This window comes from Peromyscus maniculatus, chromosome 2, assembly GCF_049852395.1.
Source record: "Peromyscus maniculatus bairdii isolate BWxNUB_F1_BW_parent chromosome 2, HU_Pman_BW_mat_3.1, whole genome shotgun sequence".
NCBI lineage: Eukaryota > Metazoa > Chordata > Mammalia > Rodentia > Cricetidae > Peromyscus > Peromyscus maniculatus.
The window spans coordinates 163539272-163563322 of record NC_134853.1 but is presented as its reverse complement, the minus strand read 5'-3'; the positions used below and the strand labels follow the sequence as shown (position 1 = coordinate 163563322).

The 24051-nt window shown below is 41.9% G+C and overlaps 1 protein-coding gene and 1 pseudogene across 1 annotated transcript; both read left to right on the top strand.

Moving 5' to 3' along the window:
* The first annotated feature begins 398 nt into the window (after positions 1-398).
* LOC143271774 (oogenesin-3-like) lies at positions 399-8127 on the top strand. Its single transcript, XM_076563639.1, has 3 exons — positions 399-685; positions 1138-1716; positions 7587-8127. The coding sequence occupies exons 1-3, from the start codon at positions 399-401 to the stop codon at positions 8125-8127; spliced, it is 1407 nt and encodes a 468-aa protein (XP_076419754.1).
* Positions 8128-11519: 3392 nt separating this feature from the next.
* LOC143271773 (preferentially expressed antigen in melanoma-like protein 1) lies at positions 11520-12787 on the top strand (annotated as a pseudogene).
* Positions 12788-24051: the final 11264 nt, after the last annotated feature.

Below are 24051 nucleotides of genomic sequence, written 5' to 3'. Positions count from 1 at the left end.
TTGTTTCAGGCTGGGTCAGCCAGGTGAACAGAGACTGGCAAGGTCGGAAACTTGATGTTTCCTTTGCTTTCTTTGAGGTCCTGGAGAACTGACCACATGGGTGAGCCTTCAGGCTTCCTGGAGAGCCCTTAGTGGAAATGGACTCACCTGAACTGTGGTTGGAATAGGATGGGTTGTTTGGGAAAGAGCATGCTTTTGAGAGGCTTCACACTGCAGACAGGAGAAGTGTGGCTTTAAAACCCTCACATGGTGAACAAAATGTGAAAACTGAGATGTCCACCATCACCACAGAGAGGTTCTTGTGTGGGAAGAAGAAGGGCTTCCTAAGTTTTCTAAGTGGTGTCTTTTCTTTCATGCTTCCTCAGCATAAATATCCCTGAAAACCAAAACCAGTCATGATGGGAGACCAGGCCCCACCCACACTCAAGCAGCTGGCAAGACAGAGGCTGCTGAGGGAGGAGGACTTGACCATTTCTATTCTGGAGGACCTGCCTGTGGGGCTGCTCCCGGAGATGTTTGAGGAGGCCTTCAATGACAGACGTACAAACATTTTGAAGGCCATGGTGTCTGCCTGGCCATTCCCAGGCCTTTCTGCAGGAGCCCTGATAAAGGACTCTGACCTGGAGACTTTGAAAGCTCTGCTTGCTGGACTAGATGTGCTGATTGCAGACAAGGTTCATCCCAGGTAATCAGGGCCCAGCTAGGGTGGAGGAAGGCTGTGGGGGTGCAGAGAAGGAACAACTGGGGACAGGGAGAACTTGGCCAAAGGTGGATCAGAGGCTTCTTATAGCATCAGCATAGAGAACTGCAGAGGATTGGGCCAGGTCTCAGGCGTCTGGGCAATTAATGGCAAATATGGAGGGCACAAGAGTAGACATAGCCACTGAGGAATAGGCCTCTCCCTGCCAACTCCACAGTTAAAAATGGAATTAGGCTGGGCTTAATGGGAATGGAATGGAGAGAAATGAGATAGATGCCTTGCTGGCAAAGACCGTTTTCACTGAGCATGAGACTTGATCTAGAAAAAGCAAAGATATGGAAGGGAAGCTGATATGAGATGTGGACAAGAAGTAGACTGTAAGATGTATCTTGTCTTATTGTCTTATTTTCTGGGAATTCTACCTGTTTTACCAACAGGAGGTCAAACCTCAGAGTGCTTGATTTGACGGATGTGGACCATGGCTTCTGGAGCATTAGGGCAGGAACCCATGAAGGTGACTGCTCACCACAAGCTGAGGGGCAGGAGCAACCAGTGGAAATCAGTTCTAACTCTGCAGTGAAGAAATGTATTAAGGTAGTAACTGATCTTGAACTCATGAGGGCCAGGTACAATCAATGTGACTCGTACTTGCTACAGTGGGCCCAGCAGCAAAAAGATTCCATTCATCTATGCTGTAGAAAGCTGAAGATTTGGAATTCACCTGTCTTCAGTGCTGTACAGATCTTCAAAATGATAAATCTAGACTGTATCCTGGAGCTGCAGCTGAGTCAATGGTCACTTGAATTCATCGTAGAGCTTTGTCCTTACCTGGAGCAGATGAGAAATCTTCACACCCTCGTGCTAGCAGTAATTTGGAAGCCTGTCATATCTGCTGCTTCTGCAGTGCAGGAATGGATAAGCATGTTGCTTTCTCAGATCTCCAGATTCCCTTGTCTCCAGAATCTCTCTGTATATAATATCTACTTTTTAACAGGCTGCCTTGAAAAGTGGCTCAGGTAAGGAAGGATGGAGAGCTTCCTCCAGAACATAGTAACCATATCCTTTTCTCTACAGATTAGTGGGTCCTTGATGGTCTGACCACTGTGAACCTAGCAGTGGTGGAGACATAGGTTAACCCGGCAGATGAGCCCTATGCTCAGACATGTGTGAAAAGGCACTAGCACACCTGCAATTGCTCATGCCTAAAAGGTTGTTTAGGGTCCAAAAAGGGGTTGAGTAGATGGGGAAAAGGTGATATTGCGAAACAGGACACAGCTGTAGTGGGGAACATACATATGAGGTGACTCTTATTTTATATATATAAAGAAAATTTTTTCATTCATTTTACACACAAATCGAAGATACTCATCTTCCCTCTTCTCCGCCCCCTCCCCATCCCAAACTATACCCCACTCCTACCCACAAGAAGGCAAGGCCTGCCATGGGGAGGCACATCCAGTAGAAGCAATTCCAAGCCCTTCCCCTGCCTCTAGGCTGTACAAGGTGTCTCATCATAGGTAGGGTGATACAAAAATCCCGCTCATGCTCCAGAGATGGATTCTGATCCTACCACCAGGGGGCCCCCCAAGCAGATCAAGCTACACAACTGTCTCACCATGCAGAGGGCCTAGTCCAGTCCCATGCAGGCTCCACAGCTGTTGATCCACCTTTCATGATTTCCCACTAGTTTGGTTTGGTTGTCACTGCATGTTTCCCTATCATGGTCCTGATGCACTTGCTCATAGAATCTCTCTTCTCTTTCTTGGACTGGACACCTGGAGCTCTGCCTGGTGCTTGGTAGTGGACCCCTGCATCTGCCTCCATCAGTCATTGGAGAAAAGCTCTATGATGATAGTTATGGTATTCACCCATCTGATTACAGGGGAAAGCCAGTTTAAGTTTAGTTCAGGCACCCTCTCCCAATGTGCTGGATTCATTCTTGGGGATTTCTGGCAATTTCCCTAGCCCTGGGTTTCTCTATATCCCCACGATATCTCCCTCTATCATGATATTTCTCTCATTGCTTTCCTTCTTAATCCCTGTTTCAGCTCAACCATCAACCAATGGAGGGTAGGGAATAGGGGATAAGAACATCTTCATGTTCTTATCCCCTATTCCCTACATGTTCTTATCCCCTATTCCCTACCCTCCATTGATGACCCCTCATCCAGATTTTACTCATGGTACTATTGTCTATTTACCCTAACCAGGGTGATCCATGTGTCCTTCTTTGGGTCTTCCGTGTTAGTTAGCTTCTCTGGTGTTGTGGGTTGTTGTCTGATTATCCTTTGCTTTATTTCGAGTATCCACTTAATGAGTGAGTACATACATACCACGTTTGTCCTTTTGAGTCTGGGTTACCTCATTCAGGATGGTATTTTCTAGTTCCATCCCTTTGCAAATTTCATGCTGTCATTGTTTTTCTCTGCTGAGTAGTACTCCATTGTGTATATGTACCACATTTTCTTAATCCATTCTTCAGTTGACAGTCATCTAGATTGTTTCCAGGTTCTGGCTATTATGAATAATGCTGCTATAAACGGAATTGAGCATGTGTCATTGTGGTATGTTTGAGCATTCCTTGGGTATATGTCCAAGAGTGGTATGGCTGGGTCTTGAGGTAGATTGATTCCCAGTTTTCTGAGAAACCACCATACTGATTTCCAAAGTGGCTGTACCAGTTTGCACTCCCACCAACAGTAGAGGAGTGTTCCCCTTGCTCAACATCCTCTCCAACGTAAGCTGTACTTTTTCTTAGCCATTCTGACAGATGTAAGATGGTATCTCAGATTTGCATTTCCCTGATGATTAAGGATGCTGAGCAATTCCTTAATTGTCTTTCGGCCATTTGAAGTTATTCTTTTGAGAATTCTATGTTTAGCTCTATAGCCCCCCTTTTTGTTTATGGGTTTGGTTTTTTTTTGAGACAGGATTTCTCTGTGTAGTTTTGTTGCCTGTCCTGGATCTCACTCTGCAGACCTGGCTTGCTTCCAACTTACAGAGATCCATCTGGCTCTCCCTCCTGAGTGCTGAAATTAAAGGTGTGTGCCACCACCACCCCTATACCCATTTTTTAATTGGATTGTTCCTTACTTTGATGTGTAGTTTCTTGAGTTCTTTATATATTTTGGAATCAGTCCTCTGTCAGATGTGGGGCTGGTGAAAATCTTTTCTGATTCTGTAGGCTGTCATTTTGTCTTGTTTACTGTGTCTTTTACCTTACAGAAGCTTCTCAGTTTCAGCAGGTCCCTTTTATTAATTGTTGCCCTCATTAATTCTTGCCCTCAGTATCGGTGCTACTGGTGTTATATTTAGGAAGTGGTCTCCTGTGCCAGTGCATTCAAGGGTACTTCCTACTTTCTCTTCTATCAAGTTCAGGAGAACTGGATTTATGTTGAGGTCTTTGATCCATTTGGACTTGAGTTTTGTGCATGGTGACAGATATGGATCTATTTGAAATCTTTTACCATATTGACATCCAGTTATGCAAGCACCATTTGTTGAAGATACTTTATTTTTTCATTGTACAGTTTTGGCTTCTTTCTCAAGAATCATGTGTGTGGATAAATGTCAGGGTCTTCAATTTGATTCCATTGGTCCATATTCCATTTGTATGTTAATACCAGGCTGTTTTTATTACTATAGGTCTATAGTATAGCTTGATGTCAAAGATGGTGATGCCTCCAGAGGTAGCTTGGTTGTAAGGATTCTTTTAGCTATCCTGGGTTTTCTGTTTTCTATATGAAGTAGAGTATTGTTCTTTTGAGGTCGCTGAAGAATTGTGTTGGAATTTTTAATGGGGATTGCATTGAATCTGTAGATTGTTTTTGGTAAGATTGCCATTTTTACTATATTAATCCTACCTATAGATGAGCATGGGGCATCTTTCCATTTTCTTTTTTTTTTCTTTTTTTTTGTTTATTTTTTTTTCTTTTTTCTTATCTTTCCATTTTCTGATACATTCTTCAATTTCTTTCTTGTTCTTGTCAAACAGGTTTTCCACTTGCTTAGAGTTACACCAAGGTATTTTATATTATTTGTGGCTATTGTAAAGTGTGATTCTCTGATTTCTTTCTCAGCCCTTTTATAATTTGTATATAGGAGGGATACTGATTTTTTTTATCTTGTATCCTGTCACTTTACTGAAGGAATTTATCAGCTATAGGAGTTCACTGGTAGAATTTTTGGGGTCACTTATGTATACTATCATATTGTCTACAAGTAGTGACATTTTTATTTCTTCCTTTCCAATTTGTACCCCCTTGATCTCCTTTTATTGTCTTATTGCTCTAGCTAAAACTTCAAGTACTATATTGAATAAACATGGGGAGAGTGGATTCCTGATTTTCTTGGAATCGCTTTGATTTTCTCTCCATTTAATTTGATGTTGGCTTGCTGTAAATTGCCTTTATTAAGTTTAGGTATGTTTCTTTATTTTATTTTATTTATTTATTTATTTTTCCATCACAGGCAATTTATTTTGTTCTATTCATTCACAGTTAATACAGAAAATACTTAGAAACATTTCCATATAATGTTTGACACAGAAATCATCAAATAGAAGTATACAATGTTGACAGGAGGCAGTACATTTATAATTTATAACCCCAAATGTATTTATAAATTAGAAATGGAAAGATCTACAAATGAAATTATGAAGGTTCACTAGGTATGTTTCTTGTATGCCTGATCTCTTGGACCTTTTTCATGAAGGGGTGATGGATTTTGTCAAATGCTTTTTCAGCATCCAGTTTTAAAAAAATCACTTTTTTGTAGTTTATTTATATGGTGTATTATATTGACAGACTTTCTTATGTTCTTATGTTGAACCATCCTTCTATCTCTGGGATGAAGCCTACTTGATCACGGTGGATAATTTTTAAATGCTTTCTTAGATTTGGTTTGCCAATATTTTGTTGAGTACTTTTGCATCATTGTTCATGAGGAAGATTGGCTTGTAATTCTATTTCTTTTTTGCATCTTTGTCTGGTTTGGGTATCAGGGTAACTGTAGCTTCATAAAAAGAGCTTGGTAATGTTCCTTCTGTTTCTATTGTATGGAACCATTTGAAGAGTATTGAAATTTGCTCTTCTTTGAAAAACTGGTCTAATTCTGCGCAGAAAACTTCTGGTCCTGGGCTTTCTTTGGGTGGGAGAATTTTAATGACTCTTTTTATTTTCTTAGTGGTTACTGGTCTATTTAAATCATTTATCTGGTCTTGATTTAACTTTGGTATGTGGTACCTATCCAGAAAATTGTCCATTTCTTCCAGATTTTCCAATTTTGTGGAGTACAGGTTTTTGAAGTATGACCTGATGATTCTTTGGATTTCATCATTGTCAGTTGTTATATCTCCCTTTTCATTTCTGATTTTGTTAATTTGGATGCTCTTTCTCTGCTTTTTGGTTAGTGCAGACAAGGGCTTGTCTATCTTGTTGATTTTTTCAAAGAACCAACTCTTTTTTTATTGATTCTTTGTATTGTTCTCTTTGTTTCTATTTTATTGATTTCAGCTCTCAATTTGATTATTTCCTGGTGTCTATTCCTCCTGGGTGAGTTTGTGTTTCTTTTAGTTCTAGAGTTTTAAGGTGTGCTATTAAGTCATTTGTGTGAGATTTCTCCAACCTCTTTATGTGTGCATTTAGTGCTATGTATTTTCCTCTGAGCACTGCTTTCAGAGTGTCCCATAAGTTTGGGTATGGAGCACATTCATTATCATTGAACTCTAGGAAGTCTTTAGATTCTTTATTTCTTCCTTGACCCATTGGTGCTTCAGTTGGACATTATTCAGTTTCCATGACATTGAAGGCTTTCTATAGTTTGTTTGTTTGTTTGTTGAAATCTAACTTGTGTCTGTGTCTCAATCTTAGCTCTTGGTTTAATTGGAGCTGACAGATTCTGTACCTCATGGAGCTATTCTTTCTCCATCCATGCTAGCTGATTCTGTGGCTCAGGGAGCCCCTCTTGGTCTTTTCAGGGCTCTAGGTCTAGTCAGAGCTGGTGGATTCTTTTTCTCAAGAAGCCTCTCTTGGTCCAATGAGAGCTAGTAGATCCAGTGTCTCAGAAATCCACTCTTGGTCCAATGAGAACTGGTGGATTCCTTGTCTCAGGACGTTATGGAGTCTCAGCCAGGTGGGTATTGGAGTAGGATGTGGGTCTTGTAGATTGCACGATCTGATGGGAGTTTTTGGTAGGGAAAGCCTGGCTCCAGGAGTTTTCCCTGCTGGTCAGCAACTGGGACAGAGTTGGATGGGGGTTCCTGGGGACTGGTTGTGTCCTAGGACCTAGGTCCTAGAGGCAGGACTCTCTGGGTGGGAGAAGGGTCACTCACCTCTTGATCCAGTGAGAGCTGGCAGATTGGATTCCTTGTCTCAGGAAGTTACTGGGGTCTCAGGTAGATGGGTATTGGGATAGGGTGTGAGTCTCGTAGATTGCAGGGTCTGATGGGGGTTTTGTAAGAGGAGCCTGGCCACAAGAATTTTCCCTGCTGGCCAGCAACTGGGGCAGAGTTGAGTGGAGGTTCCTGGGGACTGGCTGTGTCCCAGGCCCCATAGTAAGGGACTCTTTTTTTTTTTTTTTTTTTTTTTTTTTGGAGACAGGGTTTCTTGGTATAACTTTGTGCATTTCCTGGAACTCACTTGGTAGCCCAGGCTGGCCTGGAACTCACAGAGATCCACCTGGCTCTGCCTCCTGAGTGCTGGGATTAAAGGCATGCTCCACCACCGCCCGGCTGCAGGGCACTCTTAAAGACACTGCTAGGATGAAACTGAATGAATCCATCATATAGACAGACTAAATTTTGGAAAAGCATCATCTGCCTTGCTTTCATTCCCACCAATCTTCTTCAATACTGTTTGGCATAACTAATCTCTTGATGTCTCCCTAGGTGCCTGAAGACCCCCTTGAAGACCCTGTCAATCACTGACTGCTGGCTCTCCCAGTCAGACTTGGACTACCTGAGCCAGTGCTTGAACATCCAGGAGCTCAAATATCTGAACCTGAGTGGTGTAGAGCTATCTGATTCATGCCCTAAGCTTCTTGGGGTTCTCCTTGAGAGAATCGCAAGAACCCTGCAAACCCTGGAATTGGAGGAGTGCAAGATGAAGGACTGTCATTTCAATGCTATCTTGCCTTCCCTGAGCCAATGTTCCCAGCTTGCTAAGGTCAATTTCAAAAATAATGATATCTCTCTGCTTGTCCTGAAGAACCTTCTACATCACACAGCCAAGCTGAGAAAGCTGACTCATGAGCTGTACCCTACCCCTCTGTTATGCTATCAGGAATTTAAGCTACTTTGTGCTGAGCTGCTGGATATACTCAGGGCTGAAAGGGAGCCCAAGAAAGTCTCTTTTTCTCCTGTTTGGAGTGCTTTCACTCACGATTCTATACCTTGGAGGGCAGAATTTTTTGCCTTACTTTCTCAATAAGTAGGATAAGTTTTCTTCTGGTACTAAAAATGGAAGCCTAGTGTTGGGAGTGTATGTATACTTTGGACATCCTTGATTGCCTATAATAAAATGTGTTGAGTTTTATGGGTTGCTAGTGTGTCTTCATCAGAGTGCACAGCCCACTTATTCCCAGCATTTCAATATCTGTTTCTTTCCCCATCGCCATAACCAAGTCATGGCATCTTACAGACATATCTGTCATCATGAGGTTCTAGAGCATATGGCTTCACAGTGCCTAATATATTGGAAAGAAAGTGGAGTGCAAATGGTTCAGATCACAGGGACTCAGGTTGACAAGAAGAACAATGGGATGTGTACCCCTGGCTGTCCTGGAACTCACTTTATAGTCCGGGCTCAGAGATTCACCTGCCTCTGCTCCCAAGTGCTGGGACTAATGGTGTGAACCTCCACCACCTGGAAGGATTGGATGTTTTGTTTTTTAACTAATTTTTCCATTTTTGGTTTTCAAGACAGTTTTTCTTCATAGTCCTGGCTGTCCTGGAACTTACTATAATGTAGTCCAAGCTGGCCTTGAACTCAACAGAGAGACCCTGTCTTAGTAGTAGTAGTAGTAGTAGTAGTAGTAGTAGTAGTAGTAGTAGTAGTAGTAGTAAATCAATAAGTAAAACATGTACCTTAAAGTGTGTGTGTTTATGGTTGGGAGCTGGAGATCTGGTGCCCTCTCCTGGCCTGCAGGCATACATGCACACACAATAAATAAATCATAAATTTTTTCTTAATTATTACATTTATTTAGTCTCTCTCTCTCTCTCTCTCTCTCTGTGTGTGTGTGTGTGTGTGTGTGTGTGTGTGTGTGTGTGTGTGTGTGTGTGTGCTTGTGAGTGTGTGAATGCTGAGGCTCAGGTATGGATGTCAGAGAACTATGAGAATTCTCCACACCACGTGGGTCTTGGTGATTGAACCCAGGTCCTCAGGCTTGGTGGCAAGTGCCTTTACCAGCTGAGCCACCTCACCTGCCAAAACAATTTTTTTAAATTTTAATAAAAGTGGTGGTGTGAAGCTTGCTAGTGCAGTGTTGCATTCTCAGCACACAAAAAAAGAAAACATTGGAAATGTCTGCTTCAGGTCTGCTGTAAATTTTTATTTTATTTTTTAGAAAGGGACTCTCCTTGGCAGCCCTGGCCTGGCCTCCAACTCAGAGATCCTTCTGCTTCTGCCTCCCAGGGGCTGAGATTAAAGACCATCGTCACACCTTGGCAGTTTTCTGTAAATTTTTTCTTGGAGACAGGGTTTCTCTGTAGCTTTGGAGACTGTTCTGGAACTCACTCTGTAGACTAGGCTGTCCTGGAACTCACAGAGATCTGCCTGCCTCAGCCTCCCCAGTGCTGGGATTAAAAGCCTGTGCCACCATCTCCCAGCTAGTTTTCTATAAATTTAAAAGTTTAAACTTTAGCTGGTGCTGCTTGTCTGTAATACCAGTTCATGAGGCTGAGGCAGGAGGATTTCCCTGAGTTTGAGACTAGCCTGAACTACATAGTGAGTTTCATGTGGGCTATAAAGTGAAATCTCTTCTATCTAAAAAAACAAAGTTCAGAGTTCCAAGTTGTAACCCATCCAGTGAACTGGTTTCTGTCCATGCTGAACTTTCATGGCTCCACCCGACCCCCCACACTGGACATAGCACTTAAACGGCCTCCTTCTCCACACTTTCAAAGTCATTATCCCCCTTCATGTCTAGTTTCTCATTCTTGAAAATAAGTGTTATCAAGTGATGTAATGTTGTCATCAGAAATCTACCAAAGATCAACAGAATGCTACCCCGATTCACCAAAATGTTCCAAGCCTTGGAAGAAGACTTGTTCATAGAGGATCTGGGTTCAATTTCCAACACCTACATAGCTCAGCTATCTGTAACTCCAGTTCCAATGGATGTAAAACCCTCTTCTGGCATCTTTTGGCAGTGCATGAACATTATGCACAGACACACACACGCAGTCAAAACACCCATACACATAATAAAAACAAATACTTCAAATGTCTTCATTTAGACAGGCCTTCAATCTCAACACTGGGGAAGCAGAGGCAGGGATTAAAGGGACCTCTGAGTTGTGGTCAGCCTGGTCTACAGAGTGAGTTCCAGGACAGCCAGGGCTCTACAGAGAAACCCAGGCTTGGAAAACCAAAACCAAACTGAACAAAACATTCATTAAGAAAATAACTCTTGATATTAGCGTAAAGCAGATTCTGGGTTCTGGGTTTGGGAATACTGTTTGCTGGTTCCCCGGTCTGCATCACTGCCAGCTGACCACAAGATGCCTGGTAAGAAACCAAAGAGGCTGAGCTTGCATCCTCACTGTGCCTGAAACTGGGTGTAGACTAAAAATACTTGCCATTGGTTAGCTAAATGAGTGAGCTTTTTGGCTTTGCACAATCAATCAATCAATCAATCAATCTTCCTTATCAAATTTATTTTTAACTATCAAAGTATTTAATTTGCATGTCCTTACCTTATATTTTAAATGACTCTGGTTGGAGAGCTAGCAAGTTAGGATAAGGTTAGTATAACTTGTTTAAGTTTGATGTAGCCCAGGCTGACCTCCAACTTGCTAAATAGATGAGGTTGGCCTTGATCTCTGGATCTCCTATCTTTTGAGACAGGCTTTATCGGGGTAGCTCTGGCTGTCCTGGAACTCACCATGGAGCCCATTCTGGCATCAAACTCAGATCCTAGTGTTTCTGCCTGCGACGATTAAAGATGTGCACCACCATGCCTGACTTTGATTTATTTTATATGTGCATGAGTGTTCACCTACTTGTATATATGTGTATCATCCGTGTGCTTGTGCCAGGGATGTTAGAAGAGAGTGCTAAATTCCCTAGAACTGGAATTACCAGGCAGTTGTGAGCTGACATGTGAGGGCTAAAAATGAATTCCAGGCCCTCTACAGGAGCAAGTGCTCCTAAATGCTGATCCATCTCTCCAGTCCCAGACCTCCTATGTTAGGGTGCTAGGATTACAGGCTTCTGTCACTACTCCCAGCAATATAGTGTCTGAGTGATGAGAAAAACTACCCCAGGAAGTTGAGTTAGCTTTCAGAATCCTCAGGAATCACTTCCCACTGGGAATGGAATCCAGTGCCCCACTGGTTGGAAATGGGTGAGAGTGAAGTGGGCTGTGACCACTGATACTTGGGAGATGAAAGTGCAAATGGGGGTGGGGTCGGAAGGGGGGTGGGGGTGGGGGGATGATATGGATTTGTGGGTCAATGGAACATAGAGCAGAATGAGCAGTGACTGTGGCCCTGTGTTTCTGTGATGAGTGAGAAGGGCCCTCTAATCATTATCATGAAAATATAGATGTCTTTTTCTAAATGCTTCTCTGGGATCTTTCTCCCTGAATATCCCCCAAAATGAGCAGCAAGACCCTACTCACACTCCAGGAACTGGCTGGCCAGAGACTGTTGAGAGAGGAGGCCTTGGCCAACATTGCTTTGAAGAACTTACCCATAGTATTGTTACCACAACTGTTGAAGCAAGACTATGCTGGTCATCATGTTAATGTCCTGAGGACAATAGTGTCTCCGTGGCCCTTCCCCCGACTCCCTCTGGGAGCTCTGAAGAGAAAAAGCTCCTTAGAGACCCAAGCACAAGTTGTCCTAGAGGAGATTGATAAACTGCTTATCCAGGAGGTTCGCCCTAGGTGAGGAAGACTTGGGTACCCTGGGAGGGAAGCACAGAGCAGAGATGATAGGAGTCAAAATGGGGAAGAGGGGCCACAGACGGAGCAGAGGTTTCTGATGGTAACAGCGTTCAGACTACAGACTTTGGCCATTGCTGAGCCATCTGGGATAGGGCTGTGCAGGGTGCGGGACTCATGGTGGATACAGCTGTGGCTGAAGGACTACCCCTGCTTCCCATGGGTACTAGAAGTGGGAGAGGGAGACACTAAAAGGACATGGGAGAAAGTAAGACAGAATGGAAGGCCAACTTCAGGGCTGGAATAAAACACAGGCAAGATATTGTGTCCTGGCCCAGCTGCTGAGGCTCTTTTCTGTTTTCCCCACAGGCAGGACAAACTGGAAGTGCTGGATCTGCGGTCTGTGGGTCAGAACTACTTGGATATGCGGCTTTGGTCCATGGATAACTGGTTACCACAGACCTCAAGTGAGACTCAAGCACTGGCAGGCCATTCGAAGGCGGGAGTGAAGAAGCCCTTGAAGGTGGTGGTGGACTTGTTTTTCATAGAAGGCCCCCTTACCCAGTTCTTAGGGTACCTCTTTGAGTGGAGTGATAAGAGGAAAGGCCTGTTACAGCTGTACTGTAATGAGCTTCAGATTGGTCAGCATCCCGTTTTAAACACAAGAAGCTCTTAGAAAAGGTGAACCTGGAGTATGTAGAAACACTGGGCCTGCATGATGCTTGCTGCAATCCAGTTTTCTTGCTTAACTTGGCTTCTTACCTGGGCTGCATGAGGAACCTGCACAAGCTCTCTCTCACCAACATCCAAGGAGATAACTTTATTTCCCCAGAGGAGAAGAGCTATATCATCATCCAGTTCACCTCGCAGTTCCTCAAGCTGGAGTGTCTCCAGAAGATGCATCTGGAAACTGTTCCCTTCCTTGAGGGCCCTCTGCACCAGCTGCTTGGGTCAAGACAGATGCTCTGCAGAGCAGAATAAAGCCCTGGTCCTTTATAGTAGTGGGCACCTGCTCCCTGTACCCACTAGTGGATTGACGGTGCTGAGGCATTAGAAATGTCAAGGCATTGTTTCCTGTCTGCTCTGGCCTGGAGAGAGGTCTCACATAACCAGTGATGCAAAGGATCAAGGTTAAGCTGGGGTTGATGGTCTGGTAATGCATCCATGTTGATTAGCCAGTTATGAAGCAATGAGATCTAGTGAGTGGATTCTAATTTCTTCCTTAGCTGGTGTGTTCAAGAAAGCTGAAGACACAGGAGGGCATTGATGAAAGCATGTCACACCTGCATTAGTTCCCAATCTGTGCTCTATTCAGCAGCCATGTGTATGGACATAGCAGGCTACCTACTCTTTCCCATTAAGGAAAGGCTGGGGTTTTTCTTTTTCTTAACTGAAAAGATGCTTTTTACTTTAAGTTAAACTATAGAAATGGATGAAAACTTAAAACAGTGCTTACCAGACATTTCCCCTGGAGCCAAGCTGATATGTTCATATTGCCTGACTTGATTCTAGCCAAGTTAGCTGGACTACATATTTTCCTTTTCTTAATAAATAGATTTATATAATTATACAATTAAGTCAAATAGTGAAGTAATGACAATCATGTAACTTGTGCATCTGAAAAGTACAGTTTTAGAATTGATGGTAATATCTGAAGTTTTTGAGCAGAAATTAGCAGTTTGCCTTCTTTGAAGAAATAAGGAAAATTTGCCCTACAGATCTCCTGATGTTTCATATGTATATGTTTGTGGGCCTGAGCCAATGTTTGCATACCATGTGCTAGGTGCCTATGGAGATAAGAAGAGGGCATCAGTTTGCTCCCTGGATACTGTTTCAGGGGATTTTGAGGAGGGAAAAAATTGACTTGGGCATGTTGACAGTTGTCGTGGGAGTAGATTCTGGCAGGTTGGATATATAAGGGTCTTACCCCAGCATAGAGATTATAAAGTCATGTTCAGAATTATGAAATGTGTGTCTTCCTATCTTGATGATTGGCATGGTTTACAGTTTTAAATCTAAAATGTCCTGTGAACATCCCCATAAAATGAAGTAGAGTTACTCTAACATTCTCTCTCATGCTTTCTGAGACTGTCACATCTCAAATGTGTGGCTAGTTATGGCAGATCCATGCATCCAAGGTTATCATCTAGAGATTGTGATAATCTCTGGTGTATTGTAGATGTAATCCAGGATGCTCAGGGTATGAGGGACCCATAGGCACATTGAAGAGTTTGACACATGAGGAAAAGGAATTGAGGTTTAAGCCACAGTTCCATAGGGTTATATTTTGGGGGCCCTCCAAAATAAAAATTTTAACAATTTTTGTGAGGACTTATTTTATAGTATGTGTGTCTTACTTGCGTGCGTGCGTGCGTGCGTGCGTGCGTGCGTGCGTGCGTGCGTGAGTGCATCTGTGTGTGTGTGTGTGTTTCCTGAATATGCCTGGTGCTTATGGAGGCTGGAAGAGGGGATCAGATCCCATGGAACTGGAGTTACATGTATACCATGTGGGTACTGGGAACAATGCCCATGTGCTCTGCAGAGGCAGAAAATGCTCTTAACCACTGAGTCATTTCTCTAGTCCCTTAAAAATTTTCAGGTTTTTTTTGTTTGTTTTTATGCTGGGTATGGTGGTAAATGCCTACATATGGCTCTCTGAATTACTGGCCAGTCATTGCTATAAAGTGAGACTCTACCTAATTATATATAAAATTTGTGGGACATGAATGCAGGTTCTAAAAGAGGCCAGAAAAACGGTGTGGCTTATAGCTGGAGTTATAGTTATACTGTGAGGAGTCTGAGGATACTAGGAATGGGTTGGGGTCCTCTAGAAGAACAGCAATGGCTCTTAACCCCTAAGCCACCTCCAACCCCCCAAATTTTATTTTTCAGTCACATTTCTTTGGAGTATTTGCTATAGTACTTGTGGAACTCAGAACAAATGGGGTTCTCTTATTCTCTGGTTCTTTGGTTAAAGTCAAGTCTCATCCTTGATGGTAAGTTCCTTTACCAGATGAGCCACCTCACCAGACCTGGTTTGAGTTTTGTGTTATATTATATTTTATTTTTTTTGTGGGGTGTGTATTTTTGAGGCAAGTCTCTCCTTTTAGCCCCTGCTGACCTGGAACATGCTATGTAGCTCAGACTGGTCTCAAACTCCAGCAATCCTTGTCTCAGCTTTCCAAGGTCCAGGAGGCAACAGCTGCTTTACACTTTGGATTTCTCATTCTGATACAATCCAACTTTGTTAACATCATAATCCTGCCTCGTCATCTTGGATGAGTGCACCATCACATGAAGTTACAAATTTTAGTTTTTTTCTTTCTTTCATTCTTTTTTAACCTCTTTTTTTTTTTTTTTTTTTTTTTTTTTTTTTTTTTTTGGCTGTTAAGCTCTTTATTGGACCATCAGGTGTTTTACACAGGCAAAGTAACACAACTTCACAGAGTAAAACATATGTAACATAAGCAAAAATAACACACATTAAAATAATATTCCCTAACAAGTCTTCTATTGAATGTGGAGTTGGTAAAAATCTTTTCCCATTTTTTAGGCTGCTGCTCTGTCCAACTGATGATGTCCTTTGCCTTACAGAAGCTTTTCAGTTCCATGAGGTCTGATGTATTAATTGTTGATCTTTTTTTTTTTGTGTGATATATATTTTTTATTTTACAATACCATTCAGTTCTACATATCAGCCATGGGTTCCCCTATTCTCCCCCCTCCCACGCCCTCCCCTTACCCCCAGCCCACCCTCCATTCCCATCTCCTCCAGGACAAGTCCTCCCCCGAGGACTGTGATCGACTTGGTAGACTCAGTCCAGGGAGGTCCAGTCCCTTCCTCCCAGACTGAGCCAAGTGTCCCTGCATAAGTTCCTGGTTTCAAACAGCCAACTCATGGAATGAGCACAGGACTTGGTCCCACTGTCTAAATGCCTCCCAAACTGATCAAGCCAATCAACTGTCTCACCTATTCAGAGGGCCTGATCCAGCTGGGAGCCCCTCAGTCTTTGGTTCATAGTTCATGTGTTTCCATTCATTTGGCTATTTTTTTTCAATAATTGAGTAAAACTGAAATTTATTATATGCCACAGTCGTCCTACGGACCTCCATGCTATATATATATAGCCTCTATGGTTCTATGGGTTGTGGTCTGATTGTTCATTTTATATCTAGAATCCACCAATGAGTGAGTACATACCATAACTGTCTTTCTGGGTTTGGGTTACCTCACTCAGGATGATATTTTCTAGTTCCATCCATTTGCCTGCAAATTTCATGCTTTCATTGTTTTTCTCTGCTGAGTAGTACTCCATTGTGTATATGTACCACATTTTTTTCATCCATTCTTCCGTTGATGGGCATCTAGGTTGTTTCCAGGTTCTGGCTATTACAAATAGTGCTGCTATGAACATAACTGAGCATGTATCTTTATGGTATGTATCAGCATTCTTTGGGTATATGCCCAAGAGTGGGATGGCTGGGTCTTGAGGTAGTTTGATTCCTAATTTTCTGAGAAACCGCCATACTGATTTCCATAGTGGTTGTACAAGTTTACATTCCCACCAACAGTGGAGGAGTGTTCCCTTTGCTCCACATCCTCTCCAACATTGGTTGTCATTGGTGTTTTTGATCTTAGCCATTCTAACAGGTGTAAGGTGGTATCTCAGAGTCGTTTTGATTTGCATTTCTCTGATGATTAAGGATGTTGAGCATTTCTTTAAATGTCTTTCAGCCATTTGTAGTTCTTGTTTTGTGATTTCTCTGTTTAGCTCTTTAGCCCATTTTTTAATTGGACTGTTCAGTGCTTTGATGTCTAGTTTCTTGAGTTCTTTATATATTGTGGAGATCAATCCTCTGTCAGATGTGGGGTTGGTGAAGATCTTTTCCCAATCTGTTGGCTGTCTTTTTGTCTTATTGACTGTGTCTTTTGCCCTGCAAAATCTTCTCAGTTTTGAGAGGTCCCATTTATTAATGGTTGTGCTCAGGGTCTGTGCTGTCGGTGTTTTATTTAGGAAATGGTCTCCAGTGCCAATGCGTTCAAGAGTGCTTCCTATCTTCTTTTCTATTAAGTTTAGTGTAACTGGATTTATGTTTAGGTCTTTGATCCACTTGGACTTGAGTTTTGTGCATGGTGACAGATATGGATCTATTTGTAATCTTTTACATATTGACATCCAGTTATGCCAGCACCATTTGTTGAAGATACTTTCTTTGTTCCATTGTATAGTTTTGGCTCCTTTGTCAAAAACCAGGTGTTCATATGTGCATAGATTAATGTCAGGGTCTTCAATTCGATTCCATTGGTCCGTATGTCGGGTTTTATACCAGTACCAAGCTGTTTTTATTACTATAGCTCTATAGTAGAGTTTGAGGTCCGGGATGGTGATGCCTCTAAGGGTTGCTTTATCGTATAGGAGTCTTTTAGCTATCCTGGGTCTTTTGTTTTTCCATATAAAGTTGAGTATTTTTCTTTCCAAGTCTGTGAAGAATTGTGTTGGGATTTTGATGGGGATTGCATTGAATCTGTAGATTGCTTTTGGTAAGATTGCCATTTTTACTATGTTAATACTACCTATCCATGAGCATGGGAGATCCTTCCATTTTCTGATATCTTCTTCAATTTCTTTCTTTAGAGATTTAAAGTTCTTATCAAAAAGGTCTTTCACTTGTTTAGTTAGTGTTATCCCAAGGTATTTTATATTATTTGTGGCTATTGTAAAGGGTGATGTTTCTCTGACTTCTTTCTCAGCCCTTTTATCATTTGTGTATAGGAGGGCTACTGATTTTTTTGAGTTGATCTTGTATCCTGCCACTTTACTGAAGGAGTTTATCAGCTGTAGAAGTTCCCTGGTAGAGTTTTTGGGGTCACTTATGTATACTATCATATCATCTGCAAATAGTGAAAGTTTGACTTCTTCCTTGCCAATTTGTATCCCTTTGATCTCCTTTTGTTGTCTTATTGCTCTAGCTAGAACTTCTAGTACTATATTGAATAAATATGGGGAGAGTGGACAGCCTTGTCTTGTTCCTGAATTTAGTGGTATCGCTTTGAGTTTCTCTCCATTTAATTTGATGTTTGCTGTTGGCTTGCTATAAATTGCTTTTATTATGTTTAGAAATGTTCCTTGTATTCCTATTCTTTCTAAGACCTTTATCATGAAGGGGTGTTGGATTTTGTCAAAGGCTTTTTCAGCATCTAGGGAGATGATCATGTGGTTTTTTTCTTTCAGTTTGTTTATATGGTGTATTACATTGACTGATTTCCGTATGTTGAACCATCCTTGCATCCCTGGGATGAATCCTACTTGGTCGTGATGGATGATTGTTTTGATGTATTCTTGGATTCGGTTTGCCAATATTTTGTTGAGTATTTTTGCATCAATGTTCATGAGGGAGATTGGTCTGTAGTTCTCTTTCTTTGTTGCATCTTTGTGTGGTTTGGGTATCAGGGTAATTGTAGCCTCATAAAAAGAGTTTGGTAGTGTTCCTTCTGTTTCTATTGTGTGGAACACTTTGAAGAGGATTGGTATTAGTTCTTCTTTGAAAGTCAGGTAGAATTCTGCACTGAAACCATCTGGTCCTGGGCTTTTTTTAGTTGGGAGACTTTTGATGACTGTTTCTATTTCTTTAGGGGTTATTGGTCTATTTAAATGGTTTATCTGGTCTTGATTTAATTTTGGTATTTGGTATTTATCCAGAAAATTGTCCATTTCTTCCTGGTTTTCCATTTTTGTGGAGTACAGGTTTTTGAAGTATGATCTGATGATTCTCTGGATTTCCTCATTGTCTGTTGTTATGTCTCCCTTTTCATTTCTGATTTTGTGAATTTGGGTGTTCTCTCTTTGCCTTTTGGTTAATTTGGCTAGTGGTTTGTCTATCTTGTTGATTTTTTCAAAGAACCAACTCTTTGTTTCATTGATTTTTTGTATTGTTCTCTTGTTTTCTATTTCGTTGATTTCAGCCCTCAATTTGATTATTTCCTGGCGTCTATTTCTCCTGGGTGAGTTTGTTTCTTTTTGTTCTAGAGCTTTCAGTTGTGCTGTTAATTCATTGGTATGGGATTGCTCCATCTTCTTTATGTGTGCATTTAGAGCTATGAATTTTCCTCTTAGCACTGCTTTCATAGTGTCCCATAAGTTTGGGTATGTTGTACTTTCATTTTCATTGAATTCTAGGAATTCTTTAATTTCTGTCTTTATTTCTTCCTTGACCCATTGATGTTTCAGGTGGGTATTATTCAGTTTCCATGAGTTTGTGGGTTTTCTATAATTTTTGTTGTTATTGAGTTCTAACTTTAAGGCTTGGTGGTCTGATAAAATACAGGAGGTTATTCCAATTTTTTTGTATCTGTTGAGATTTGTTTTGTGTCCAAGCATGTGGTCAATTTTTGAGAAGGTTCCATGGGGTGCTGAGAAGAAGGTATATTCTTTTGTGTTGGGATGGAATATTCTGTATATATCTATTAGGTCCATTTGAGTCATAACATCTGTTAGGTCCTTTATTTCTTTGTTAAGTTTCAGTCTGGTAGATCTATCTTTTGGAGAGAGTGGTGTGTTAAAATCTCCCACTACTAATGTATGTGGTTTGATGTGCGTTTTAAACTTTAGTAGTGTTTCTTTTATGAATGTGGGTGCTTTTGTATTTGGAGCATAAATGTTTAGAATCGAGACTTCATCTTGGTGGATTTTTCCTGTGATGAATATGTAATGTCCATCCTGGTCTCTTTTGATTGATTTTAGTTTGAAGTCTATTTTATTAGATATTAGGATAGCTACACCAGCTTGTTTCTTAGGTCCATTTGCTTGGAAAACCTTTTCCCAGCCCTTTACTCGGAGGTAGTGTCTGTCTTTGGAGTTAAGGTGTGTTTCTTGTATGCAGCATATGGATGGGTCCTGTTTTCTAATCCATTCTGTTAGTCTGTGTCTTTTTATAGGTGAGTTGAGACCATTGATATTGATGGATATTAATGACCAGTGATTGTTAATTCCTGTTATTTTTTTGGTTGTGTTGTGTTGTCCTTCTGTGGTGTATGTTGGTGTAGGATTATCTATTGCTTGATTTTTCATGGATGTGTTTAGCTTCTTTGGGTTGAATTTTCCCTTCTAGTGCTTTCTGTAGGGCTGGGTTTGTGGACAGGTATTGATTAAATCTGGTTTTATCCTGGAATATTTTGTTTACTCCGCCTATGGTGATTAAGAGTTTTGCTGGGTATAATAGTCTGGGTTGGCATCCATGGTCTCTTAGTGTCTGCATGAGGTTTGTCCATGATCTTCTATCTTTCATAGTCTCTATTGAGTAGTCTGGTGTTATTCTGATGGGTTTGCCTTTATATGTTACTTGGTCCTTTTCCTTTGCAGCTCTTAATATTTTTTCTTTATTCTGTGTGTTTAGTGTTTTGATTATTATGTGGCGAGGGGACTTTTTTTTTGGATCCAGCCTATTCGGTGTTCTGTAAGCTTCTTGTATCTTCATAGGTATTTCTTTCTTTAGGTTAGGAAAGTTTTCTTCTATGATTTTGTTGAATATATTTTCTGTGCCTTTGAGTTGGTATTCTTCTCCTTCTTCTATCCCTATTATTCTTAGGTTTGGTCTTTTCATGGTGTCCCAAATTTCCTGGACGTTTTGTGTTAGGACTTTTTTGTCTTTATTGTTTTCTTTGACTGACGAATCTATTTTCTCTATCGTGTCTTCAGTGTCAGAGATTCTCTGTTCCATCTCTTGCAATCGGTTGGTTATGCTTGTTTCTGTAGTTCCTGTTCGTTTTGTCAGGATTTCTATTTCCAGCATTCCCTCAGCATGTGTTTTCTTTATTGTCTCAAATTCATTTTTCAGATCTTGGAATGTTTCTTTCATCTGTTTAATTGCTTTTTCTTGGCTTTCTTTGATTTCTTCCCATTTTTTGTTCGTTTTTTCTTCCATTTCTTTAAGGGAGTTTTTTATTTCCTCTTTAATGGAGTTTTTCATTTCCTCTTTGAGGGAAGTTTTTATTTCCTCTTTAAGGGAGTTTTTTATTTCCTCTTTAAGGAAAGTTTTTATTTCCTCTTTAAGGTAGTTTTTCAATTCCTCTTTAAGGAAAGTTTTTATTTCCTCATTGAGGGAATGTTTTATTTCTTCTTTAAGGGCCTCTATCATCTTCTTAATGTCATTTTTAGGGTTGATTTCTTCTGTTTCTTCTGTCATGGTATGTTTAGGTCTTGCAGGTGTAGAATCACTAGGTTCTGATGTTGCCATATAGGTCTTTATGTTGTTGCCTGTATTTTTGCACTGGCGCCTACTCATCTCTTCCTCTGTGAGGTGCAGGTGGTGTCTGTGTCTGAGAGTGCCTCTCTTGTTCTAATTTTTAGTCTTGGTTTAGTAGGGGTTCTTGGTTAAATTGGTGCTTTTGGGCTATTTCTTCAGGGGCAGCTGATTTCGATCGGTGAATTATATACTTATGATTCTGGTGATCTGGTTTGGTGTCTGGGTAGCGCCTTCTTCTGTGTTCTCAGGTCACTTTTTGTTCATTTGTCAACTCCTCAGCTGATCTTGTTTCTTCAGACTTTAAACTGTAGGCATCTGAATCCTCTCCCAGATGTGTTTCAGCTGAGCAGGGTAGTCTCACCAACACCTCCAAGTTGTTGGGTTTCACAGGATCAGCAGCTGGGCCCTGGGTTGTCCTCAGACGGTGTGTTCAGATTCGTTCTGGTTCTGACCCACGGAGATAGCTTCTTCCCCAGATGTTGGGGTTAGGGGCGTCCCTGTTCCAAGCTGTGTCTGCTTGTCTCCGTCCCTGGGCCTGTTTACCTCTGCGGTCCGCCGCCGGGCCTATATGTCCCTGTCAGCTGCCGCTGGGTCTGTCTGCCTCTGGGGGCCGCCACCGGGCCTGAATGTCCCTGTCGGCCGCTGCACGTCTACCTCAGCGGGCTGCCGCTGGGCCCGTCTTCCTCCACAGGCCGCCGCCACAGGCCTACCTGCGTCTGCTTGTCTTCGCCGCCGGGCCTGTCTACCTCTGTGGACCGCCGCTGGGCCTGAATGTCTCTGCCGGCTGCCGCCGGGCCTGAATATCTCTGTCGGCTGCCGCCGCTGGGCCCGTCTACCTCAGCGGGCTGCTGCTGGGCCCGTCTACCTAACCTCTTAATGTCTTAAAATTTATAATTTTATTTGGGGAGGACAGGAGGAGTGATGGTGTGAGTGTGCCTGTGAGTGTCTGTGCTCTGGAGCCCCAGAAGAAGACATTTATTGGAACTAGAGCTGGCCTTGCAATCCTTTGTGAGTGATCTGCATGGAAGTTGGGAGCCAAACTCGAGTCTTCTGCCAGAGCAACACATGCTTGAACAGCTGAGCCATCTCTCCAGTCCCTCCCCTTTCCCCTTTAGTTTCTCAACTCCACTCAGGAGACTTTATTCCCTTGTTTATATGTGGGTACTTGGTGCCATAATATGTGTGTGGAGGTCAGAGAACAACTAGGTGTTTTTTTTTCCATCATATGTGTCATGGGGGTTGAAACAAGTTATTAGTATAAACAAGTATTTTCTATTGTGCCATCTCCCTGGCCCACAAATGCTTTAAAAAAATTCTCGTATATAATGTGTGTGTTTGTGTGTGTGTGTGTATGTGAATATGTGTATTAAATGATATATAAAAATGTATATTCAGATAGTCCCTTGAGAGTTCCATGAATGAATGTAATGTCCTTTGATCATCACTCTCATCCATTCCCTCCCGACTTTCCTGGAGACTTTCCCAAACACATCTTCAAAGCTTTTCTTAACTCCATGTCCTTGGATGGAGAGCTAGCTCAGAGGTTAAGAGCACTTGTTGTTCATGCAGAGTACCCAGGTTCAGTCCCTAACACCTTTCACAATCAACTGACTAAGTTCCACCGTATGTGATGTCATCTTCTAAACTCCATGAGCTCCAGGCACACGTGAGAAGCACACATTTTGGGCAGAGAAAACACTTATGCACAAACTATGAGTTCAATTAGTGTGATCTATATGAGCTGTTGTGTGGGGCCATCCATTTGATCATGGGCAACCAGACTCCAAGAAAACGAGTTTCCTTTCTCTTGCAAGAATCATACCAGCAGTTCCTCAGCTAAGGGTGGGACTTACAAGCTCCTCCCCTACGTATAAGGACTTTTCACTGGCTTGGTCTTGTGTAACTGCTCATAAGTACAACAGCCATGAGACTGCATTTCACAGCACAGCTTCCACCTGTGTCTGACATTTGTTTTGTCTCTCCTGTGATGTTCTTGATACCGCACTGCCATGCAGGGATAAGCTATTGGATCATTTGGGTCTCATATTAAGTGTACCCATTGCAAAGAGAAGGTTCTATGATCAAGGTTGAGAGCAGCACTAATCTATGGGTACAAAAATGTTTAGGATAGTAGTTCTCAATGTTCCTAATACTGTGACCCTTAAAACACTTCCTCATGTTGCGGTGATCCCCAATCATAAAATTATTTTTGTTGCTACTTCATAACAGTAATTTTGCTACCGTTATGAATTGTAATGTGAATATCAGTGTTTTCCTATGGTCTTAGGCAACTCCCATGAAAGGGTCCTCCAATCCTCCCAAAGGTGGCAAGACCCACAGGTTGAGAAACACTGGTTTAGGGGCTGAGGGAATTTTTCAGTGGTTAGAGCATAGTCATTTCTTATAGAGAACCCATGTTTGGTTCCCAGCACCCACATCAGGTAGTTCACAGCTGCCTATAACTACAGTTACAGGAGATCAGATGTCCCTTCTGTCCTCAATAAATACCCACACCCATGAATAAATGAATCTTCAAAAATTTGCCATTTGACCAAAGGACCATTTACTGAAACAGTAACTACCCCTGCCTGTGACCTCCATAGCTATGGGTTTTTGACTGGCTGTACAGTATCCAGCATACATTTGCTCTGGAGCAGGCCTCAAGTCCAATCACAATGGAGACAATTCCCCCATAATGATCATGGTGCTGTTGCACCAGCGTGTCCATCTTCCCAGGCAGGATTGCAGTATTTGTGATTTAGGGATGGATAATACCAATGATGTCTTTTGCATCAGGATGACCTGACTGATTTCTCTCTGTCCTGTAACCAATGTTGTGTTGTCTTCTGTAATCAATGTCAGAAGATTTCAGAATATCTAGTTATGATGGACACTTGGCTTGCTGTAGCTATTTTACTCTGGTGCTTTGGAGATCAGTCTGTGCCCTGTTATTTGCTGTAGAGTTATGATGGACACCCAAGGGCAGTGACAATGACCTATGT

What these genes read in the sequence shown, in the direction of transcription:
- LOC143271774 (XM_076563639.1), top strand. Translation starts at nt 399, where the DNA reads ATGGGAGACCAGGCCCCACCCACACTCAAGCAGCTGGCAAGACAGAGG. An exon ending in GCAGACAAGGTTCATCCCAG is followed by an intron (nt 686 to 1,137) that starts GTAATCAGGGCC and finishes TTTTACCAACAG; the next exon opens with GAGGTCAAACCTCAGAGTGC. An exon ending in TGCCTTGAAAAGTGGCTCAG is followed by an intron (nt 1,717 to 7,586) that starts GTAAGGAAGGAT and finishes ATGTCTCCCTAG; the next exon opens with GTGCCTGAAGACCCCCTTGA.